This window comes from Gavia stellata, chromosome 1 (assembly GCF_030936135.1).
Source record: "Gavia stellata isolate bGavSte3 chromosome 1, bGavSte3.hap2, whole genome shotgun sequence".
In the NCBI taxonomy this organism is placed as follows: domain Eukaryota; kingdom Metazoa; phylum Chordata; class Aves; order Gaviiformes; family Gaviidae; genus Gavia; species Gavia stellata.
The window spans coordinates 117,885,488-117,910,019 of NC_082594.1; the positions used below are offsets into that span (position 1 = coordinate 117,885,488).

At 37.6% G+C, this 24,532-nt stretch overlaps 1 protein-coding gene across 3 annotated transcripts in view; it reads right to left on the bottom strand.

Moving 5' to 3' along the window:
- The window catches only part of EPHA6 (EPH receptor A6), a 519,060-nt gene that overhangs the window by 119,984 nt on the left and 374,544 nt on the right, over window positions 1–24,532 (bottom strand). For 2 of the 3 annotated variants that reach the window (XM_059816418.1, XM_059816431.1), the window contains 3 exons: window positions 13,786–13,833; window positions 13,199–13,361; window positions 3,723–3,831 (listed from right to left, as the gene is read on the bottom strand). In XM_059816418.1, coding sequence (XP_059672401.1) covers window positions 3,723–3,831; window positions 13,199–13,361; window positions 13,786–13,833 — 320 coding nt within the window. The remainder of the gene's footprint in view (window positions 1–3,722; window positions 3,832–13,198; window positions 13,362–13,785; window positions 13,834–24,532) is intronic. The other variant, XM_059816426.1, reaches the window with a different exon arrangement.

The following is a 24,532-nucleotide window of genomic DNA, read 5'->3' on the forward strand; positions in this document are numbered from 1 at the left end:
GAATATGATGATTTAGCGTATGCCTGTATGATTGCTATAAAATTGCAAATCCTTGGCAAACAACACAAAACTCTGCGGATGTTCATGAATTGTTAGCAACCTTAACTGACAGTGCAAGGGTATGTTGGAGGAAACTGCCCCATGGCAACCTTTCAGGTTCCCTGTAATGAAATCTCCCCCAGCCTGAATGCTGCCTACCTGCAGGGCTGTAAATGGTGATTTAGAGGGTCACATGATAGGAGCAATTGTTTCAGTCAAGAAAAACCAAAATATTTGCTCTTGGTCTTAAAGCTCTTTCTCACTCACTGGAGAGCCTAAGAAGTATGATTTCGAGGGAAATCTTTTGGTCTAAGGGCCAGGCTAAGGGCTAAGGGCTGTTGGGGCACTGGCCCCAGTGGAGAACAGCAGTGCATCTGGACATATGCTTTGGTGTACAGACATTCAGTTCCAAGACCAGCTTGAAAAAAATGACTGGCCTCTGTGTGTTCATTACCAGCCTTATAAAATAAAATAAGCTATAATTATAGATAGTATATCCAGTAAAATCCTAACAAGGGAGATATGAGAAATATGTGAACACCCCACCTCATTTCAATGGTTCATTTAAACTACTGAAACAGAGTAGGAATGCTCACAAATTCATTCATTGCTACAGAGGTGATGATGAACACCTGACAGGCAGAAACTTCTGAAGCTGTCATGGTTATGTACCCCTATGGAGGGAAACTTCTGAAGCTGTCCTGGTTATGTACCCTTACGGAGGGAAACAGCCACCAGTGGATTCTCAGCTTCTGTGGAAATCTTCAGATTACACACCAGTTGCTGGGACCACTAAGCATGCTAGTGCCATTTTGAGGATCTGAACAACTGCTCTGTAGGGTGCCAACTGCCAAGAACACTGAACACAAGCTCTTACACTTGAACTGCCTGCCCAAGGGAACAGCCAAAGAAAGAAGGCTTTAACCCTGTCCAATCCTCCTAAGTATGCATGTGGCCCCAAAGTTTGACTACAGAAGCCAGTGAGTAATAAGCAGCAGAGGAGTCTTCCAGCTCCAGGTCCCCCATTCCCTGTTAGTGTTGGCTACAGAACAATTGGAGAGGAATAATTTCTGTAATGATAAGACTAAATCACACTAAGCTTTAACATTGTATTTCCTGGAATTTAGCCAAGACCCCCATCTCACTGCATATCCTGCGCCTCGAAGTCTCTGTCGCTTTCATTTTTCTATCTGCAATTGACAGCCGTGCTTGCTGCTTGCTCTTGGTGGATAATCACTCAGCGAAGTGCAGAGGCAGGTGCTCATTTAACCCAGCCTCTCCACTATGAATAGATTCATCACCAGTCCTGTGACTCGACAGCTCATCAAGTTGCTAATTCTAAACAGTGAAGCAGAGCACATCTGTAGGGTACCAATCTCATTTTTCACACAGAAATTTGCCTCCAGTCCTAGAGTAAATTGAGTATTTATTCAAAATTTTCTTTCTTTGTCTTCTGTGGAATACACTCTTATCACTGCATTTAAGCAGCACTTCAAAATGAAATCGTATCTTACATAATTGAAATGGTCCCATTGAGTAAGATGTTAGGAAGCTAAGAGAACCTCTGATATCCTTAACATTAGCAAACAGGAGCAATAAACACAGAAGAAAACCCATTTCCATTTTTTTTTTCATTCCTGAGTTAAGTGAGTTTTTTCTACAGGAAGCATTTGAGTTATGTTTCAGGATTGATGTAAGGATTCCACACAATCATTTTCTCCGAAAGTTTGTCTTTGTCCGAATAATTCCTCTCTCTTCTGAAAAACTCTCCTGTTCATCAGTGTTTGTAGTAATTGTAGGAATATTTACTTAGCTTCTAAGATTGTCTAAGGTCACAATATGTTCCAATGTTAACTGCTCCCATTAACTTCAACAGAATGTTAGACCTAACTGGTTTTATTATTTAGCAGAGAGAGCATTAATTCACCTAATGGTAGCTACTGTAGTGCCATATTTGGTTGCCAGGGTACTGCAAATAAAACCTCTGGCCTGCCCTGATAGGACTTCACTTTCTTTTCAAATCAGAGGTAATGCTATACCAACAATACAGAAACTTCATTACAAATCTGAAAGTGCAGCACTGTCTATTCATATCAGCTCCGTCTGCGATGACCATTATCACATTCAGAGGAGTCAGTGTAATATCTTTTTTCTAAGTGTAAATGCAAGCTCTAAACCAGGACAGGAATAGTGCAGAATCCTATCCCGACTCTGGATTTTTTTCTGTCCCCAAGTCAGGTAAGAAAGAAACTCCACAGAGAATCCTCCTCACACGGAAGCTCTTCCACCGGCTGTTTTATGTGTCTGAAGGAGGGAGAGGGGAAAAGGGTAGAGAGGGGCCAGAGCCCACACAACCTCCTCTGCAGAGCTTACTGCAGAGCTATGAGCCTGACTCCTCCGCTCCAAGGCCCATACCTCTAGAGAGTATCAGTCTGGTTTTAGGCCTTCTTGATCCGTGGCAGCACTCTGGTGCCACTGATGTCTCACAGAAGAGACGGGGACATAATGTCTTTGTCCTCTTACATTCCGCTTTGCTTCCTGGTGGAAGCAGGTGAAGTCCTGAAATCACACAGGAAACACCCGGAGGCTCAGTGAAAAAGGAAACAAGGCACCATGGAAGCACCTACGCCTGTGGGAATCTGAGCTCCAGCAAGGACTGACGTTCCGACCTCTACGTGCGATTTTTAGCAAGTCCAATTAGAATTTGTGAGTTCCCGTAAAACCTTCAGTGTGTGACTGAGCATGGTATCTGGCCACTCAAATCAAAATGCTTTCTCATCCGATTTGCATAATGTCATTATTTGATCCTGATCAACACATCAACTGAAGGAAGGTGGACAATCAGCAGTGTACTAAAGGAATTGTAAGAATCAGGATAGTTATAAAAAATAATCATTGTCCAGACTAGTGAATTCCCCTGCCAGTGCAACAGTACTGCTGTAATGTATATTTAATTGGGATATCTTCAATCCAATTTGAAACAAAAAGCCAAAAAGCAATAAAACAGGACCTTCAGGAAGCTATTATCTGTTCAGCAGTGATATCACAGGCATTAGAATCATTCTAGTATTCTGGAGTAAAGTTTTCCTTAGTTTAATTTCATTACCTAATTCCTATATTTTCTCTCAATACATGCAGAAATGTGCATATAAAATATATACATAATTGTGTATAATTTTTCCTAGAAATTTAATATAGTAAAAGTAATAAAAAATTTTCCACTCAAGTGCCTTTAGCAAGCTACATTGCCAACCCCAAGACATCAAAAATCCTAAGGTTACACCCTCCAAAGCTTTGCAATTGACTGTTATGAGATTTTGTAAAAAATACTGTGTCTTTTTTTGTTTTTTGCCTTCTAATGTCAGAGCCTTGAGGGTGCAGGTACATTGTATTTTTAAATTCTCGCTCTGCAGGCGAGAGGTCCAGAAACTTATTTTAAAAACAGCCTAGCTACTTCCTGATTTCACATAATTGCTTAGCTCCCCAAACTGGGTTTTTACAAAAAACACTCACAATAGAATTGTGAGTATGAGCAGTGCTGAACAAGGAGGACATTCACACTGCTATGCCTAACCCTTATTTTAGCACTGAAAATGTGGTGAATGACTTAACTATTATTCTTCAGTTCTTAGTTTTGGATGACTCTGACCCTGAGGAAATGAGAACACTGTAGTGTTAATTACCTCCCAGTGATCAGGAAGAACAAAGTGAGGATGACCAGGAGAGTGAATCCACCAACAGCAGCAGTGGCGATTACAAGAATTTGTCCCTGCTCCGCAGCCATATCAGAAGCTGAAAGAGAAGCACAAAGAAAAGAGGTTAAAGCTCCATCACCCAGAGTTCTTGCAGAATGCGTGATAACATTTCACTGGTCAAATGTTGCAATTTCTCTGAAATAGTTTCCTCGGCGTTTAGCAAGGACATCAGATGTGAATGCGCCTGTGAAGTGAAAAACCGTAATCCAGGTCCCAACTATGATCAAGGGGAGAGGGTGTTTACAGGTTTTTAAAATGAGGAGCTGGCATTATCAGACATTTGCGATTTACTAAAGTTTGAATATGACAGGATTTTGGACACAAAACTAGAACACATTTTTTCTTTAGTTCTGTTTAGCTTAATCCTGCATCTAATCCAGAACTTCTCTCCATCCAGCTGTGCCAGTGAAGTCAGCAGCAGTGCTGTGTATGTAAGAGATATTAAACTGGGTTCAGGAGAAAGCAAAACAGAAAAAGCACACTTAAGGTATAGCCTCACACACTCTTCTGTAGCTCTGGTGTTTATTTTTATAGTCACAAAATGTATACAGTTTTACCTATAACATGCTCTGGTGATTGGCAACACTGTAGTTAAAAAAAAAAATATTGATTTTCTTATGCCTCATGTTTCTCTCTCTGCTTTTTGTAGGACATTCAGGAGTTAAAAAAGATCACCTGAAATTATTCAGTCTCTAGACACTTGCTCTTTTTATTAGTTTATTCTGTATAATACTAAATTTTTTACATTGACAAAGTACCTGCTTACAGTCTGGTTGGTCCTCACTGAGCAAGTACTATATGAGCAGAAAAAGAATTAAGCTCAGTTTTTTCTTTATCTCCTGCCTTGTGACTCCAAAGTTTTATTTCTTAAACTCAGTTACACTTGAACATTTTCATCACATGACATTTACCTAATTCTTACTTTCTCTCTCCATGAGAAACAACATTGTTCTGAAAGGAGAATAAATAATTCTATTCAATGACCTCTGACAACAGTAGTAAACGTAGAAAAGAAAATAAATTTTAGATTTATCAGGAAAGCAACTTTGATTTTGTAAACTTGCAAACTGTTCTGTAAGCAAAATCTTCATCTTTCTTCAGGCACCAGATGATTAAAGCTTAGGGAAATCACCTAGGTTGCTGCAAAAGAAAGCCCAGCAGGCTATATTCTCTCACTTTGCAGTTGATGAAGCCCAATACAATGCACACTTTGCTGCCCAAAGCCTCATAAAATGCTGTTTCCAAGAAAAACAATTGGCTTCAAAATAATATTTATGAGTGGTTTAAAAATTAGCAGTGTAAACTGGCTTTGTAATAGTAGTAAAGCAAATAAAAACAAAAGTAGTTTATGTCAAACTTTCAGCAAAACCAACTTGTTAAATTTCTGCCATTAGATTTCTGTCCATATAATTTAATGGAGATATGCACAGGCAGTAAATTACACAGCATTCAGTATCTGTGGTCATAAGCTCTCCACAGACAAGTTAAATATATAGCTCTTTCAATAAATGATGTAGCAAATACTCACTGAATAGCTAATCTCCAAAATGGTATCTAGTGATATTATGGGAATGGATTCTAGCTCTGCATTTTGTTATGTTCCACAGGGTCAGATTTAGTTGGAAAAATACAACACAACAAATATCATGCCACACAAGTAACAATGCAAATAATAACAGGCTCTCCAAATGAAACGCTGAATACTATTTTCAGACTAGCGGGGGTTGTGCTAAGTGTTGCAAAGATTGTTACAGCCAGGCACAGTTTGAAGTTGTAAATGGAGAAGGAGATTTTAGATGAGTCTATCTTGCCCATCTCTGCAGTGAAAGTGAGTGGACAAACTGCAGCCCTCTTTATTTTTTTAACAGGAAAAAGAGGTGTGCAAAAATAGTGAATTCAGCAGGAGAAAAGCAAACCATGGGCTCACATAAATTAGCTGTGGTTTTCTTCAACAGACATTCATTACCAAGGAGACAACCCAGGGCCTTTATTCAGGAGAATTAAAGGCGCAAATGTAGGGACTGATTCCATGGTCCAAAGAAGCACTCTGCAGCTATTGAGATGAAGAAAGTCATGTGTCCTGGATCATTTCTGCTGAATGGAGCTGCTATTTCTTGGTGTTTTAGCTAAAACAGAATGCAATCTATCAGTTTAATAACATATATTTTCTACCAGAAACCAGAGTCAAACTCATGAAGGGGAGAAATTCCAGACTGACTTAATTCTTTCCACCTCTAAGCAATACAATTTTTAGCTGAGACTGCATGTACTTAAAAAGTGATCATTCTGTTTCTCTTGTTTGTATTTTACTGTGTTGGCAGAGGTGCCAAAGTCCAATATATTAGGATTTTTTTTCCAAGTAGCCACATCACTATAAGGGGCTTTCAAGCCTGAAACTTCCCAACGAACTTAATTTACTTGTCAGATAAAAATGTCAAATGATAGACAAGTATAATTGGAAAATGTGGATTTGTTAAAAACTGACAGAGGCAGGTAAGGCAAAATGATGGAAATACTTATTTTTCCTTGAAGTGATCCTTCTAGAAATCAATGAAGGCACAGTGCAGTGAACAACACATATATAAGCACATGTGTATGCACATACACAGACTCCTCACACACAGGCAGAAGGTTTCATAAAACACTATCTAGGCAGCTAGACAATAGTAATCAGGGACACTCAATAATTAAAATTTTTGCAGCATTTTGACATTCTAAATTAAATTCAGCATGTCCCTCAATCTCTCTGTTCTTTTCTCATTTCTCCAGCTTTCTCTTAAGGTAAAGTTCAAGTTGTAAATAACAAGAGCTTAACATGTATTGTTTCTGTTGTGCATGTTCTGGAATCTTTTTTGTCATTTCCTGCTCTTTCTTCCTTCATTTTTCCTCTACATCAGATGTGCATATTCGTATATGACCCTGTATTTCTCCTGAGGACTATTCCTGATTATGCAAGACAGGAAAATTCGGTTTAAAAAAGAATTATGATAGGTTGCAAAGCCAAGCAAATTCCTGCCACCTTATTTCATCTCCTTGTGCGTAGATATCAGAGTGCTGCCTTTAATCATAAAAGTACATAGCATTTTTTTCAGGATCTCATTTATTAGACAACACGGCCAGCATTCACATAGCTAAAATCAGTATTTTGTTGTCTACGCTGTCCAGTGCACGGTCTCGTATCTGCCAACTATGCTCCACCCAAATCCGGCCAGTGCAGGGATGCTCTGTGATCACAGGGATGAATGTGGCTGTATCATGTATGGATGGGACCATAATCCATTTGATAGATAAAGTCGATAGGCAAGGGGGTGAGGAAGCGCTGATACAACAGGAATATGTAAACCACTAGCAGTGCTAAGACTCATAAGGGAGCTTAGTACCTCTCTAACTGGGCTGACTGTTTTGTCTGGTAGTATGTTTGATTCTGTCTGCCTGGCTGATCAATAAGTTCTTTTGACAAAAACATACCATAAAAAATGAGTAGCATAAGACAAGGAAAAGAGAGGATTTGTTACTTATCCCACCAGATGATTAGATAGTATACTATAATGTTTGGGTGTCAAAACTCTTCAAACACATTGTAGCTGCAACTAATACGATTAGTCAAAGTGGTGATTTGATTTTAAAACTGCAGCATGTATCATACACGTACCCAGAAGCGTATTATCCAGATAAACTCTTCACTCCTGTTACTCTTCATGCTTAACTCAGGTTATATGCCCAAAATGACATTTAAAGTGTCTAATTGCATTGTTCCAGCTTCCTTGCTTAACACCATGCTCAGAAATCCCTTCTATATCCAGCCTGGTGTCAGTTCTGTCCCCACCATCTACTCTTTAGATACATGCCCTGTCTCAGCTCCTCTCTGGGTTCTTCACCCAAATGTGTGGAGAAGAAGCTGCACTTTCCTTCCTCTCTGGGCTGAAGGGAAATATCCTGAGGCTTCTTCACTTCCTCACTGGGCAGACTGGAAGAAATGGTGCAGACATTCTAGTCACGGTGCAAGAGGATGAAAGACAGAGACCATCTTCCAGCTCTGTTCTCCTTTCTTTTCTTTGAGCAAATTTCTCTGAAATCTTTTAAAATGTTGTGTATTTGGTATAAAAGGGCTGGAAACCCTAATGACAGCTCGCTTCTGTCTCTTAGCTACATCCTTTAGTTATTTCAATTTGACATCTATCAGGCAGCGGACCTTCCAGCAGACTGAAAGATAAAAAAGTGACAGAAAGACAGCTAGGCAGATAATACCGAGTAGCTGCAAGATAGGTAAGTGTGGACGGTGAGAACTGGAGCTCTAATAGGCAGGAACTGGCTGTCAGATGGATTTACAAGGCATTGTAAACAACAGTGCTTAAGAACAATAGGAAAGAAAAAAATAAAGTCTAATTAGGGTAACCTTTACATTTTCAGAAGTGCTGCAGTTCCCATGCCCCAGTGAGCTGATGGGCTCCAATCTAAGGGGGAACGTGGGAAAGGGAGTAGACAATGGAAAGGCAATCTTAAAATGGACTTTTAAAAGGGAAAAATAATGCCATCACTAGCATAAGAATGTAAAATCTTTTGGTACATATTTGCTTGAAAAGCTTTCTTCCAAGTGTTGCCCCTAATATTAGCTTCCTGACCAGTGGATGAATGGAAAGCCTGTGCAAGAACTTTGAGATCTGAACAAGGATGTTGCTCTTGTTTAGGAAACGCAGAGGAAAAGCAAGGTCTCTGAGGCTTCTGGGTACATACAGTAGAGAAATCAGATAGGCCAAAGTAAAATTTGAAGAACAAATGGCTGAAAATATAAAACACAGTAAGGAAATAATTCAAGATTAGAATGAGACATTCTGAGGTATCCAGTGCTGAGTACTACTGAATGAACAGTAGGACTAGGCAGACATGGGGAGAGATCCAGCGAGACAGTTTCTCGAGATGAGATATGTGCCATCTCATTTGTTTGGTTCAACCAGAAATTTAATTTACTGTTGTCAAAACATCAAACATTCTAACAAAAACATCTCCATTTTGCATTGGTAATTCAATGTATTTCTAAAAATCCTAGGGACGGCTTCTCTGTCATGGCATGAATCAGAGCATGTACTTGAAACAATATTGGACCTCTAGCAGAATCCATGATTCAGGACCCCTCTCTTGAGCTTTGGAGTCCTGGAAAGAATGGAGCTCAGGGTCTAAATCACATCTGGTGGCAAACCCAAAATAGCATGATTTGAGGCTGAAAAGATAAAGATAAATTTGGTGGATGTGGGAAGAGGAAGAAGAATGTGAGAGTTCAGCAAATCTGGCAATACAAGAAAGTCACCATCTGTGCCTGTGGTAAAGAAATTAAATTTATTGTTTCATCAAGATCAGGATTTCAGGCCAATTAATTTTTCACAGTCCTTAAATTTACAAAATACCTAATCAGGTATTCTATCAGCATTTCTGAACTTCCATTTTTTTTATTGTTAATATAATTTATTTGAAGCACACAAAAGTCTACGTTGCTTTTGGATTAAAAATCATCATGTGCTTACATTTATCACTCTGTTCAGCCCAAGCACTAGTCCACACTGCACACATGCTAGTTTGCCCCTTAGGTCCCTTCTGGAACAAGCCAGCTAGATCCCTTTCAGATTTTTTTTTTCCTAATGACAGGAAGGCTGACATGGAAAGTACCCTTGGTTTTAGAACAAGCCCTGCAGCATGAAAACACTGCACTGCCTAACCAGCTGTAAATTGTTCTATATTTTACAAATTCATCTAGGCACAAGTGCCTCTGAAGTGACACAGTAAAAAACATTCCTCCAGAAAAAAAAAATGCTTTGAATCATTAATTTTTTAAAAAACCCAAACAACCAAACAAAGCCTTCCATAAAAGAAAGAGAGAGAAAAATAGAGAGGGAGAGAGAAAAGAGTTAGAGATTAAAGCGTGTTTGCCCTGGGACAAATCATTTTTTATTCTCAGAACACATTTTATTCCATCCTAGGAAGGACCAGAGTTTTTTGTGGTGACTCAGTGGGTACTCCTGATAGGTAAAAGCAAGAACTATGAGTGAGGTTATGCTTCAATTTATAGCCAAAGCAGTGGTATACGTGTGTGTGCTGGAGCATACGAAACCCTGTCAGCTTTGCCAGAAGTGTTTTGCCTGTAAGGTGCTGAAACAGGGAGACTGATTAAAATGGCAATAAGTAACATGGTCAAAAGCAGTATACACATCTCACAATTGATGAACCGTTACTTTTTTACAACTTGTCTATCACTTTAAAGAAAAACCCTAACTTTGGATTGCTCACTTTACCACTATTTATTAACAAATTATGTCAATATTCAAGCAGGTTAAATGGAATAACCTTGGATATTCACCTGCAACTGGTCCTGGAATTCTTCTTTAGATGTTAAGACTATAACATGTACAACGGGTAGAGCTGAAAGATGTTACTAGCTAATGTCAGTTGAGAAGGATTTTTATCAAACACATGAAATATTTTTGTCATTTTAATGAGATTGTTGGTTGATAAATTTTCTGTTGACAATACAGACTTTGAAAAGACTCTATTCTCCCTGCCTTTTGATGAAAACGTTAACTTTATATAAAATCAGTATAGCTCACATTAAATTAATTAAAATCTGGCTAACTGAAAGACCACAAAAAGTAATTGCAAATGTGGAATTTTCACCAAGTAACTTGTTTCTAATGGGTGGGTATGGACGGAGCTGCAATAGTCTGCCTCGGTCTAATATTATCTGGTATCTTTCAGAATAATTGAGAAGAATACATATTTAAAAAATCAGAAAATTTTCAGCTGAGCTGCACACTGCCAGAGTAGTAAATGATGAAGATAGATTCCTACACAGCTTGACTTGGACTCGTTTGTAAGATAGATGCATGCCAGCAAGGGCAAATTAACATTTGCATGTACTGATATAATGATGCAGTCCAAGTCTCAACACAACCCTCCCCAATCCCTCCATCTAAATGTAGGTCAGTAGCTTGGAATACAACAGTACTGACAAAAACGTTGCTATGTTCTAGTTATTCAGCTGTGTAAGACAATGCTCTGGTTCAGGCAGCAAGTGCTTAGCCCTACAAGTAAAAGAAAACTGAATTATAAGGAGGTAACCGGTGTTAGATCTGCTTATGGCATCATAAACAGATTTAGTTTTCCAGTTTAATTCAGTATCAGGTTCAGTGCTGATGTTATACTTCAAAAAGGATGTTAAAATTTTGGAAAGTTACAAAATTATTCAATGTTTGGAAAAACTGGGTTTTTTAGAGTGAGAGAGAGCATTTATATCACTTATGGGAAAGACAAAGAGAATTCTTAAAAATGGCATACACACATTTAGATGAGGAAGAGATTTCTGATAGTATTTGGCTTTTTAATTTGGCAGAAAAGGGTCACAAGGTACAAGCAGGCTAGAAATAAGGTGCAAATTTTTAGTTATGAGGCTTAAGCACTGGCACTACCTACCTATAAATATAGTGAGCTCCCCATTACTGGAAGACTTTAAATCAAGACTCTTTGTATATGGTAGATGTTACATTTCAATCTATTGTCATTAGCTATCTGGAAAATTTACAGAGTTACAGACATTTGGCCTGTGTTATGAAAGGGGTACAGATGAATGATGATAATCATCTGATAATGCCTTAAAGTTTAGAATAAGCCAATTTTCAAAATACTGCTGTGAGGAATAAGATATTTGGAGACTAACAACGAATCATTTGACTGGTCACTGAGAACTGCTTCACTTTGAAGTAAGTAATATTTACCAGCAGGCATGCACTTTGCTTTTTTTTCCCTTTGAAATCTAAAGCAGTACTGTATAAATATTTGAGTAAGACTACAGTCCTTTGAAATACCCTTTTAATTACACTGAAGTCTTTATCTAGCTCCAGGTACCATTTCAAACAGCTGAAGAATTTCTCTCAACCTCCATCTCAATTGCTCATAAACAAAAACTCTTCTGTCTATATTTCCTTTCAATCACACAATGATTTATATTTATAACAAATCAAATACTTTTAGTCAGGCACAAGCTTAAGCAATAAATGTTGGCAAACAGCAAATATATAATGTGTATTTATGTTTCATGATCAAGATTCACGCTGAGTGCTTAGAAGTAATAGAGGTATTAAATGCCTATGAGTGTTGTGAGCTCTAGCTCACCATGCAGCCCAAGGGCCAGTTGCAGTAGTGCAACTGAGAAGGAGACCTGGGACTGGGAAGGAGTGTGTGGAATCTCACTCCCAGCAGGTGTTTCCATCAGCAGTGCCAATGAGAGAAATGTCACTGGATCCACAGTCTTCCTGATTTAGATGGGTAAGTCACATTTTCACAAACATGACGTACGCTCATAGAGGTTTAAATACCATTTACTTTTGATAAGAGTTATGTCCCTGTTGCCTAAAGCCTACTATTTATTGCATCAGAAGATGCGGACAGGATCTATTAGAATTCTTGAAAGCGCCCGAGTGCTCAACTCTTATTCAAACCAATTGGCTTAAGAACCCAGAAAATTTTAAAAAGTCCAATTAGGCATTAAGCACTTGGAAATCTATCCCTAAAACATTTTTGAAATAGAAGTTAAGAAGCAATGAAAGTGGAACACAAACCCATGGGTGCTTTTGAAAACGCTTCTGTAGTTTTGAGTCTGTACTTTAGCTTAAGCAGCTTGAATTCTAAAACACTAACGAAAACCATAGTATACATAGTTGGTTCATTAAAGTAATTTCATTAATGAGTGTTTTAGTGTTGTATCTACTGCACTAATTTTATCTCAAATGCTTGTAAATACCTTGTTTGCATTTTCTTTGAACATGGAGGGCAATACATGACTTAAATATAAACTTGTTCAGAGCGTGAACATCATACATAGCATCAAGCCTTTTTGCTTTTCTGTAGGAATATGTAGGCTTTTTGCTTCTTACTAGCAAATTTAGTAGGCTTATTGTTTGAAGGAAATGCATATACAACTTACTTTTTTTTTTTATTTGTAGAGTCTGGGAGCACTAAAAACTACAGAGAAAAGACTCCATCTGTTCTGGGAGCTTGCAGGAAGCTGCTGGAGTTACATAAAGCCTGACTAAGGGTATTTCTAGATGTCAAAAGGAAAGCCTTCTTTAAGAAAAGAAAGGATCACAGAATCATAGAACACCTCAAGTTGGAAGGGACCCATAAGGAAACTTTGCAGAAGAAAACATTCCTAGGGTTGCAGTGTTGGGCTAAATTTCTAGTTGTTGTTATAAATCCAGAAGTGAGAGGCTGAGGCTTACTTGTGTTTTATCATACAGCAGTGGTCATTTTGTGAAAAGCAAATGATATGGATTCAGCCATTCAAACTCCCAGTGTCTCACTGTTTTAGAATTAGATGCTACTTCTATTGTACTTTATTTTTTGCCTTCAGTGAAACTTACTTTCATCTCCAGTTTCAAATTCAAACTTCTGGCTATAGCCGCTGTATCCTGCTGCCGTCCTGACTCTGATATGAAATATATACTTGGTGGCTGGCTTGAGACCTGTGATGATAACACTTGGAGCCTTGGACCTTGTGGAGGAATAGCTGAGCTGCTCATGCTCCTGAGGGACAAAAGAGGGGAGAAATGATATCAAGTTGAGTTGTACAAAATTTGCAAAAATTATATAGCAGAACTGAAGCTCCACATTCTTCTCATGAATGTAAAATGTGTTCATAAAAGGAGATGCAGGTATGGATTTCTGTACTTTGATTTTGTGCTATAGTCATAATGTATGATATGGCCTTGACTTAGATTTCAATTTTTTGTCTTTAATCTCGCATATTAACACATCACATCTTTGTGTCTTGGGTTAGTAATTACACTGTAGTCAAAACAATATGGAATTAGTACAAGACTACATTCACAGAAAATGACAGCTAGAATGGTAGCTAATTATTTTTGCACAATAGACAAAGTAGGAGGTCAGTAAATACTAGTAAGCTGTAAAGTAAAGATGTGGGAGTATTCAAATACCCGCTACTCACTTCTACCCGCAGGTAGTGCCAAAATGCCGGCGCTATCCGTGGGTAGACCTGTGGGTAAAAGAAAATAAAAATTAACTTTTTCTTTAAAGTTTGTAAACTTCTAGCATGGTTCAACTGCTTCACTGCTGTTGAACTTTCCAGGTAGCTGTAATGTAGTTGTACATAAAATTATCTTTCACGCTCTGTAAGGAGAAACACTCTCTGCAGAAGTCCCCTGTTTACCTCCTATCAGTTGATCCTGGGCATCTGCTGAGAATTCCTGACTCTTGCAGAGATCATTGAGAATTATGGTGTGCAGAGATTACTGGGATTTACCACTGCAGACCAGCTGCTATAGTATGGAGCCCAGCCACATTGATTGTTGTGCAAAAACTAAGTGCTGCTTTGCTAGACAGGTCGTTGAGGATGCTTTTACATGAGGGGTTGACTTAAAAGAAGAAAGACTTTGTTCCCTGTCATTAGTTACTGTCACTTGATAAATCAGTAATCTGCAATATTTTATATGGTGCCTTAAGGCGAGCTTTACTTTGTTGCAGCAGGATTTGTCTCCAAACTGACATATGAGCAGAAATATCCTTGGCATATGCTTAACAATCCAACTGTGATACCCATAGGGTGCCATATACATTTATTATACCATGCAGTAATATTAGAGTACGTATAAGTTATTCAAAGGGTGCTTCCAGCCTGTTAAGAAGGAAACAATCCGGTTCACAGAAGACATATATAACCAGCAGAAGGATAGGTTTCGGTTAGATTCTGTTGGACTCTTAACCTCTTCTGAGCAAGCCTACATATATTTTTTATATAAACCAAAGAGTTTTATATATAGCACGCTGAGTCAACTTCAGTCATGGTGTAACAAAGTCACATTAGCATAGGGCAGCAGGTATATCAGTATTCCCCCAGTAGGCATACAAGGAGATGGCTAAGAAAACCAAATTAAAAAACAAACACACAAAAATAATGATACCGTTAAGTGAAGGAGGAAAAGGAAGGCAACAATGACCGATATCTAAAATAATTGCATTTAACGCTCACTTCAAACAGTGGAAATAATTTGAGAAACTATAGTAAGAGGAAGTGTTGATTTTTTCTACAGTCTATTACCAAATTCTGAAACAGCAAGGAATGTATATTTAAATTGAAATAGTAAGACACAGCATACATGTAATCTTACGGATGGAGACTACAATTAATATACCTCTAACAACTTCTATAACTATCATAAGATTTCTCCCAATTACTTGAAATGTTATTACTTCAGTTTGAACAGGTTAGTGGATTTTAGACTTTTTTTTTTTTTAGACATTTCAGAAAATATCTATTTTCTTCTGACAGAAGGCCAACTTGTCAAAATGATGGAATTTTTTTTTTGCGATTAAGCTTGCTTCAACTTTAAAAATAGCATGTATGGGAGCAAAAAAGATAGAATAGGTTAATACTCAGATTTGTAAGGAAATAGAGAACTCCTACACATAAAGAGGAGTTTTCATACTACTTTATGGACATTTCACAAAAATTCAGCGTGTCGTGAATAGCTAATTTCTACTTTACTGCCTTGTCATATGTGCAACTTCCAGGGACTTCCACATGTAGAGGGGTCATATAACTTAACATGTAACTTGGCCAGGGTATTCAAACTTGGAGAACACAAGACTTGAATTTGTTTAGTAATGAAGCTGCTGACTAAAGTGTATACATTTTTTCCCAAAGAGACCAAGTCTCTCAACACAAGCAAGCGACCAGCTCAAAGTCAATCTAAGAATTAGGGGGAAAAAAAAAAAAGAAACCACCTGATTTTGCACTATCCTAAGACCACACTGAATCATATGTATGGCCCAGTGTTCATGATCTTGCCTGTTAAATACAATATCAATACAAGACTCTGTTTCTGCACTTCAGTCCAGGTAAAGACATGACATTCAGTGAAGAAAAGATTCTGGCAGTGAAGGAAAGATTCTGGATATGGTCATTAAAAGTTATGTAAACAGCAAATGCTTGTTTTATACAGGTATTAGTATGCTCCAATTAAAGTTTTAGCTAGTACTACATGCTCCATCTGTCATGGCCCAGACATAGGTGGGCAGAGACTTTACACTCTGGAATGCTATGGAAAATTTTATTTAGGCTCTGCAACCCGTAAGATAAGGAGGAGACCAGCACCTAAGGGGTTTCACTGTATGATGTAATAGTTGCAAGCCATTTCCTTTCCCCAGCCTACCTTGCTGCTTGAAATCAAGTTCTAAGCATTTCACAATTTCCTGGTTTTTCTGACCTGCTGGAGAGATTGCAGAAATAAAGTTTCAGAATAATTTGATGGAACTGTAAAAAGAAATAGGTTTCTTCAGAGGAGGCTGGAAATGGAAATTTTGTCAAAAATCGGTGGAGACTTCCCAAGATCCAATGATAAAATTTACTCCCTGAAGCGTGCAGAACAAGGCCAGTGGCAGCAAAGAACTGGGAATGACTTCTGAAAAAACAATCTGAGCTATATCTGTTATGTTATAGCTGATATTACAGGGTAACTACTGCTTGCGTAAAACAGCATTTGGGGTATAGGGGCTCCCTAGCCAGGAATGTGGACAGACATCAAGTATAATTTAGTATTTTTAGTTGGTCAAAGAAAACGAGTGTGACAAGGACTGTGATGGCAATATTTAATCAACAAAATGGGTCCCTCCATCCGTGTGGGCAGGTTGTGGCTAACAGCAACTTCCTGAGGGGCAGCCATCTCTGCCTGTCCCTTCTGGGTGGTGGAAGGTATTTTGGTCATCTCCGAAGGCTGTCTGACTTGCTGCCCCCTCACCACCTGCCTGGGGCTGCCTGCATGAGGCCCTGAGGGATCCCACCTCCATGCCCTCCCATCTTCCTTCTTCTTTCCTTTCTGCAGCCTCTTACGCCATCCATCACATAGTCTGAAAAATGATGTCTAGGAGTACAGGATATTAAAAGTAATACTGCTGTCATACAGGAAAGGGGGTAGGATTTGTTGTTACAAGTGAAATAGGGGAAAGTGGACCTGTCACCTTGGTGTGTTTGAGAAGAAAAAGCTTCAGAAGCCGTATCTGAGGAGACAGTTGCTCAAACTCAAGACAAAATGATTAATAGCTGGAAACTTCACATTATTTTATATGAATGTTTTACACAAAGAAATCAGGCTTTTTGGACTGGATTCATACATAGGACAATTCTCTAGAGAGTGGATGCTTTGCCATTACTTCCTTCTCATGACAATGACAGGATCTGCAGCCTACCTGGAAAGCCAGAGCTTTCCACAGAGGGATACAATTTGAGGTTGATGGGGGTAGCTCGCAAGGTTGGCCACTCCTTCTGCCATGACCCTTCCCAGGGAGGCTAAAGACAGCCTCAGAATTAAACAATACAATTCTAGTCTGCAGAGAAGTATGGGATGCTTTCTCTTATTCTTGCCACAGATAATATGCACTTACTTTTGCACAGATTCTGTATTCAAAAAGTGAATTTTAAACTGCAGGACTTGGATGCACTTCCTGGATGTTAGTGCTTGCTTTTACCAGACCCTGATTTTATGTTGTGGAAAAATATAGATATGTATCAGCCCTCCTACCATGCACCCTATTTTTCATTGAAAGGAAGCACAGTTTTGTGGGCTAGAAGAAGCCACAGTATGTTCTGTGATAGATCTCTGACCTGGACAGTGGTGGGACCGGGATCAATGGGAAATGTCAAGGACTACATCTATTCTGTATTTCTTGATAACTACAAAATCTGCAAAATAAAAGTTTCACTGATATGGCTGTATTTCCCATTGCATGTAAGCAGTGAGTGAACTGTTGGCCATTATATATGGCTCAGAGTTCATATAAAAGGAAAAGTACAAGAAATGCTCTGATCCTTCACATTAGTATTAGAGCAGCTTTTGTAATCATAATATGGCATAGGACTCACAAGAAGCAGTTCTGACAACACAGGGGCTGAGGTTTTAAACATAAGTTAAAGGAGTCTATCTAATAAAATGTACTAATACAACTACTAGTCAGAATAGGATTATGTAAGTTATATAACAAAATCTGATATGTAAATCTGATATGAGGAAATTCATAAGACCTCTTCCATAGCCTCCTGCAAGTTTATCTTGGTGAAAATCTGTAATTAGAACAAAATATAATCCAAACGACAAGTGATATCAATGTTATTACACAATGTAATACAGAGCCTATGACTAGCTATCCAAGTTAAACAGAATTATATTATGAACTTTGAAAATGCTATCTCTATTTCTAAGGAAATTGTATTTTTCTTATTTGTGTGATTCTACTTGTCAGTGAATTCAGTTCTGATTATTACAGTGTTCACAAATCTGTGACAGTTTGGTCTGTGCATGAACACGAGCACCCTTCAGAATCAGACTCTTTCCTGCAGCCACCTCTGCATGAGTATCTGAATCTGTATCTATCCTAATTTTATACTTGGCTTTACAGTCAAGACATTTTTCATCTCTATAAGAAATCGACCAACTGAATGGAAGTTACAATTGTGCTTATGGTCTAAGACTAGACAAACTTATTTAATGGAGTAGCAGGATCAGAGTACAAAAAATAATTAAAAGCTTTCTGCTTTTGCAAGGCACCAGAATAGCTGGATCTGTCCCATCAACATATGCTGTAATGAAACATTTCCACTGCATGATATCATCAGACTAAACGATAGTCCTCCATTACGCTTCACTGAAAGTAGCTACTTTATTAATGAACGTCATATTCATTCAATGGTGTATTATCGTGACAAGTGTTACCATTTTTCTCATATGCTCAAAAGAAAGTGGATTCCCTCTGATGACATTAACACTTGCAAACAATTACGTGAACATGCTGCTCTCTAATTTGATCCCCACCTTACTTCAGAGGGAAACAGCACAGAAATGAAGACTTTGTGCACTTATATGAAATAAAATACTGATGAAGAGTAACCAAAATGTAATGGACTTTTATCAGTTTAGACTCATACTGCAATCAAAGAGTTTACATTCTGATCCTATGGGTGAGAAAAAGTATATGTAACTAAAAATGTTTAGTGCAAAAAAAATTAATGGAAATAAAAGCTGAAATGCTGAATTTTTCTTACAGTGTTCAAATAACCTTTAAAAGATTAAATTTACCAGTAAAACACTGATAAAAATCTAGGCATTTTCAGGCATACAAGATTTGTCGCAGTTAATATTTGAGTAGGAAAGGGAAACATAGCTGTATTCAAAATAATATCAGTCCTTATTTCACCAATTGAAAAAGATAACCAAATATAATTTTCTATAATTTAGAATACATAATGGGAGCTCCAGGAATTACCACTTTCTTGCAGTTTACTCTGTCTCTAGCTTATTTTACAAATGACAATCAAGGTATTCACTTCACTGAGTCCCATGAGTAACTGAAAAGCCTTCTTAAACTGACACTGGGGAAAGGGTTTTCAAAGGTTTCTGCCAGCTGAAAACGTACTTATTGTGTACCTACAACTTCCAAATGTATGTGTGCGGAAAGAATCCAGGGAGACAGTGAGTGAATTTACTATCAACTGCTTGCAAATACATTTTCTAGTTTATATCCATTGTCCTCCAACATGAAAATTCTGTACTTAAGCCATATAATCCTGCTTAGCCTTTTTGGAGTGCTATCACGTAACAGAAAGAAATACTAATAGAGATTCAATCTATATACCACAGGGACCAGGTCTTTCTCCTGTGCACTAAAGCACAATGTCAAAGCTGAGTAAGTACCACATTAAAGTAAAGAAGATTCGGAGTTCTATGATTCAGACATTATCAATGTTTAAATAAAAGCACCAATAATGAGAACGAATCTTTCATGAGACCATTTGGTCACATTTTTCCTCTTTCGTAGCTACATCAGTTTGAAGGATATTCACAATGTGACCTACAGAGGAAGCATCATTACCTTAAAGGAATGGTCACAATTCTGAAAGATAGGAATTTTTATTAATCATAGCTCTGGTCCATCATGAAATGAAATCTCCAACCTCATCCTTACTTTTCTCATGGAATCAGCTACGATGGCACTTAATTACCTCTAGAGTCAGCTGAACTTTAATGTTGCAATACACATTAGAATAAAACAGTAGGTAATTACTAGGTATAGTCAATCTGTGATTAATCAGTTCAAATAGAATCTATTAGTGACAAATAACAGCTACCTGTGGAGTTTGTACTTACTGTCTGTGTTTTCCAAGAAAAACGTAGTCCCCCCCCAGCTCTAATTTATGGAAATTGCCTTTAATTTATACTGCCTCTATTCCTCTCACAACTAATTTGTCCCAAATAATTCTCAAAAATTATTATCTTTCTTTGCAAAAAAATATTTTCATAATAGGCATTCAGAAATCATATTGCCCCTAGTCATATCTTGCTTCTCGTGATACATTGACTGTGGTAGATAAGGAGTAATTACACTGAAATCAGTAAAATTAACTACACCTGGGAAACTCAAAGTCTGTCTTTGAAAGCTTCTTTATCTTTACTAATTTTGCTCATGATTTTCTCTTAGAAGATTACTTTGACCTATAGTATATCTATTAACATGAATTCCAGCAGTAGTATTTGGAAGATATTAGCGAAAAGACTCATAGGTCCAAAAATGGGCTTCTAACATTAATTACTATCTGAATAGAATATGATCAACAGGATTAGGTAAATTCTCATTGCGATATAGAGTGATAAAAAAATTACGATAATAGAAATAAGTCAAAGATACCATTCATATTCTTAAAAAACCCAGTTCCTAAAAATCTTGTACCTTTGGTTTCCAGCTGACCAACAAACTTAAAGTACATTTTGAAAAGTGATGACAAAGATCTGAGGACCAATCTGAACTAAGATGAAAACTCTGACAGGAAAAAGTAGGGCCATAGAGAAAATTGCTGATGGCTCTAGTATTTGCTTCAGAGAAGAAACCTGCAGCATTTTAAAGCATCAGCCACCTCAGGTTGTAATCTTCTCCCTTCCCTTCTTGACCTCCCTTGTAATTAACCTGAGATGTAACAGTTTGGGGAGCTGAAATACTAAAGTGTGCTTTACCTGTTTGGCCTTTCAATATTTTATATTTTGATTGCCTGTCAGTCAGCTCGTCACTTTCTCCATACATAAAGTGAAGCTATCAACAAGAAAAGGGAAGAACTGATAACCAATCATAAAGAAAATATGGAAAGGTCAAAACCCAGCCAAACCTCATTTTAATTAGATTATATACCTGGAAAGGCAGAAATGAGTTCATGTGATGTGAACCATGAAAAAGAGAAAATTAAATGAGGAGAGATGAGGACAGGGTGACTCTAAAAGAGCGTTAACCTTCTTGCCAGCGCAACGAGGTGAGAGGTGGGCAGAGCAAAAGCTGTGTGGTTAACATGGGGGGCCAAAGGGGAACACCAGGTGTGAAGGCAGCAGATAGGACACTGCTGCTCATACTGACCAGGAGATTAAACTGAAAGGAATAAAACCAGGTCTGTGCCTTAAGTTGGGGATGGAACAGGGTGCAATTCAGAATATAATAAAGGGAGCTGGGGAACGTGACTTGAATTGTCAGGGAAGTGCAGATATTAAATTCTGTCTTTCTAGCAGTTATGAGCTACTCTGATAACATGTTTGCTAATTAAAAATATTTACCAGTGAAAACCTCTGCACCTGTATCTCCAGGAGTCTTCCTAACTTCAGTATATAAAAAAGTCAGCCTCTCCAGTTGTCCCTGAAGATTTTTCATATTTTTTCACTCATATTAATTTTCTTTTCCCCTGCACTGTCTTTTCCATTTGGGAAGAAGCAAGGAGCTACTGCAAGCATGAACTAGCTTACTAACGGTAAAAATCAACTCAAGTAGTATTTAAAAGTTTTGCTGTCATCTTTGGACAGTAAAGCAGTTTCTTCTGACATACCTAACACTAAGCTGTACTTGATAACGAGATAATAAACCTGCTGAGAAATACAGCTCACCAGGAAACAGCTGCCATCCTACAAAATTTGAAGATTGGAAGCCTTCTGTGACTTTCTTTGTTGTGAAACAAGTCCAGAGAACTAAGTATATACAGCCAGTGGGCTAATTCCCAAGTCATTAATTTGGTATATAAGATTCATAGTTCAAATTTCTGAATCAGGTCTTATATATGCAACTGCAGACTTGAAACTCCACATAAGTGGTACAGGTTCTTTCTCCCCATGCTCACCTTTAACACTCCCCCAGAAGCCAGCAATCTGCAGATTAGTGGGTTTCTGAATTAACTAAATTTGCTTCATTACGCTTTACAGCTCATGGACTTTTCTTCCATGAATTTACTTAGTTATTTTTTTGAACCAATTTTGCTTGTGGCTTCCAAAACATCCTTAAGCAACAAGTTTAATTACAAACTGCTTTTTAAAAATAGTGTTGGTTTTTTTTTTTTAAATCTGCTTCCTGATGATTTCTTGGAATATACTCTAGTTCCTCATCTATAAGAAATAGTGAATAATCATGAATAGCAGTGACTTCTTCTGCCAAACTCAGCACATCTCTATATATCATAGGAACAGTAGTTCTAGTTACAGATGAGTAGTAGGTCACTGGATAACGAAATTTTTAAAATGAAAATGCAAGGCCCTGGAGGAAAGATAACAAAAAGGGACAACTCATGATACAAAAAAACTGTAATGTAAAAAGCCACAGTCCAAATACCTGAAGGTCTCTAAGTTGCTGAGACATATGGCACGCAATCTTCTCACACCTAACATTATCAGCATTGGTAAAATCACAGTGATGCTGTATACAAAAAATTGCTGATTCCTTCACGGCAGAATCCAAAATTATGGTTCCCCTATCTCCCATTGAAGTGTGAAGATATTTTTAATGTAAAGAAGCATCTTACAACTGAAGAGGAATTTCAATACAAGAGCAATGATCCAATTTTTCAGAAGACTTCTACAACGATGGTAACTTGGTACAATACAATGTAGGCAGCGCTCTATTTTGACAAAAAAAGCACAACATATTTTCAAAGCTGTGAAATACAAACGAATCTACCAATCCTAAAAATGTAGTACAGCACTGAGTCAGCTACACAAAACTCAGCTCTAATGATGCTGATGACAAAAACTGCTTCATTTACCTCATTTCAGAATCCCTACAATATCCATAGGTAGTTAGGTCCAAGATTTTGATTAGGGCTCCTGTTCTGTGCTGGACATTTTGTCAGGTTTGTAACACCTTGCTGGAAAATTTTAACTGCTGGATGTAACATATGCATTTTCACAAATGCCCTTGTGAAAACTACATACTGTATTGAAAACCTCTTGAGGCAGCAAGCCTTTCCAACTTGTTTATAAAATATGTTTCAGCCTTTCAGGGTGTTAGGACAGGTAGAGTGACTGGGCTGATTTTAAGACTGGTTTGAGCCTAGGTTGAATCTTCTACATAAATATCTTTCATTCTTAGAAGAGCAGACTAATGTACACTTTTCTGTTTTCATTTGCTACTGAGTATTTCCTACCTGGCAAACGCAGAAAAGATCCTTACTGATACACAACAGCTTGGAAACAAGCCATGCTTAAAACAAAACTATTCATAGTTGTTTACTTGGTTCATAGATACACATTAGAGAGCTATTAACTGTGGTTCAGTGGTATTAAGAAAGCTATCCCTTTTATTTAAGTAAGCAAAATACCTACTTTTATAGATAGTACTGATTCAGATTGCTATTGTGAATCTGGAATAAATGACTGAAGTCATTAGGATTAATTTAAATCTACATGAATGTTATATGATAACGAGTCTTTCGCATGCTAACTGTGTATACAGTTCTTTGGGACAACTACTTTCCTTTTCACAGAAAATCAGGACTTATAAATATAGAATAACGTTGACAATATTAATACAGATTTCAACACCACCCAAAAAAAAATCAATTTCAGAGGAAGAATTTTGGCTCTAAAATACAAACTCTGACACTAACTGAAGTTTGACTTTAATCACTCCAATACAAATAATAAATGAGAGGCAAGAGGGAACCTGCTGATCTATATATAGGAACAATCCTTTCAGATTGTGTAGCGTTTTTCATTACGCAAACCCCTTCACATATAAATATATCAATAGCTATTGAAAAGTCACGGAAATATCACATTCTTTGTGTATTTGTGAGCATGTGTGTGCATTTTTTTGTGTCTCAGTGCAGGCAGACAGCAAACATCTATCCTGTAATGTTAACTCAAAAGGGCTGAATTAATCTCTGGGATCATGACTATATTGCACATCCTGGCATTACATCAACAATAAATACAGCATATTATTTAAATTTATGTTTTCTTCAAACACCTCAGTAAGTTAATAGAGGAGTATGAAGTGAAAATGGAAAACTTTTTCCAATTAGTTTAACATGAATTTCAAAGGATGAAGTAAACAATCTAACAACTAAACGAAAATGCTGATTTTACACTTTCAAAACTGACCAAGCAAATTTTGTTCTTATTTTTGTGTCAGGGAAGTGGCCATTTATAACTGAAATAACTTCAGCAGAAATAATGTTTTTGGAGTTGGTAAAAACAAACAAAAAATCTGAAAAAAATTTAAAGAAATTTACAGACAGGTGACAATACCTTTTTAAAAAGGAAGACCTATCTCAATCACTAAAGAATTGCCATTGTGTTAATATAATATGTTAGTACTTCTGGCAGTATATGCAAGAAAACCAGACAGTTTGTGCAAGGTCATTGCAAATACAAGATGCATCGACC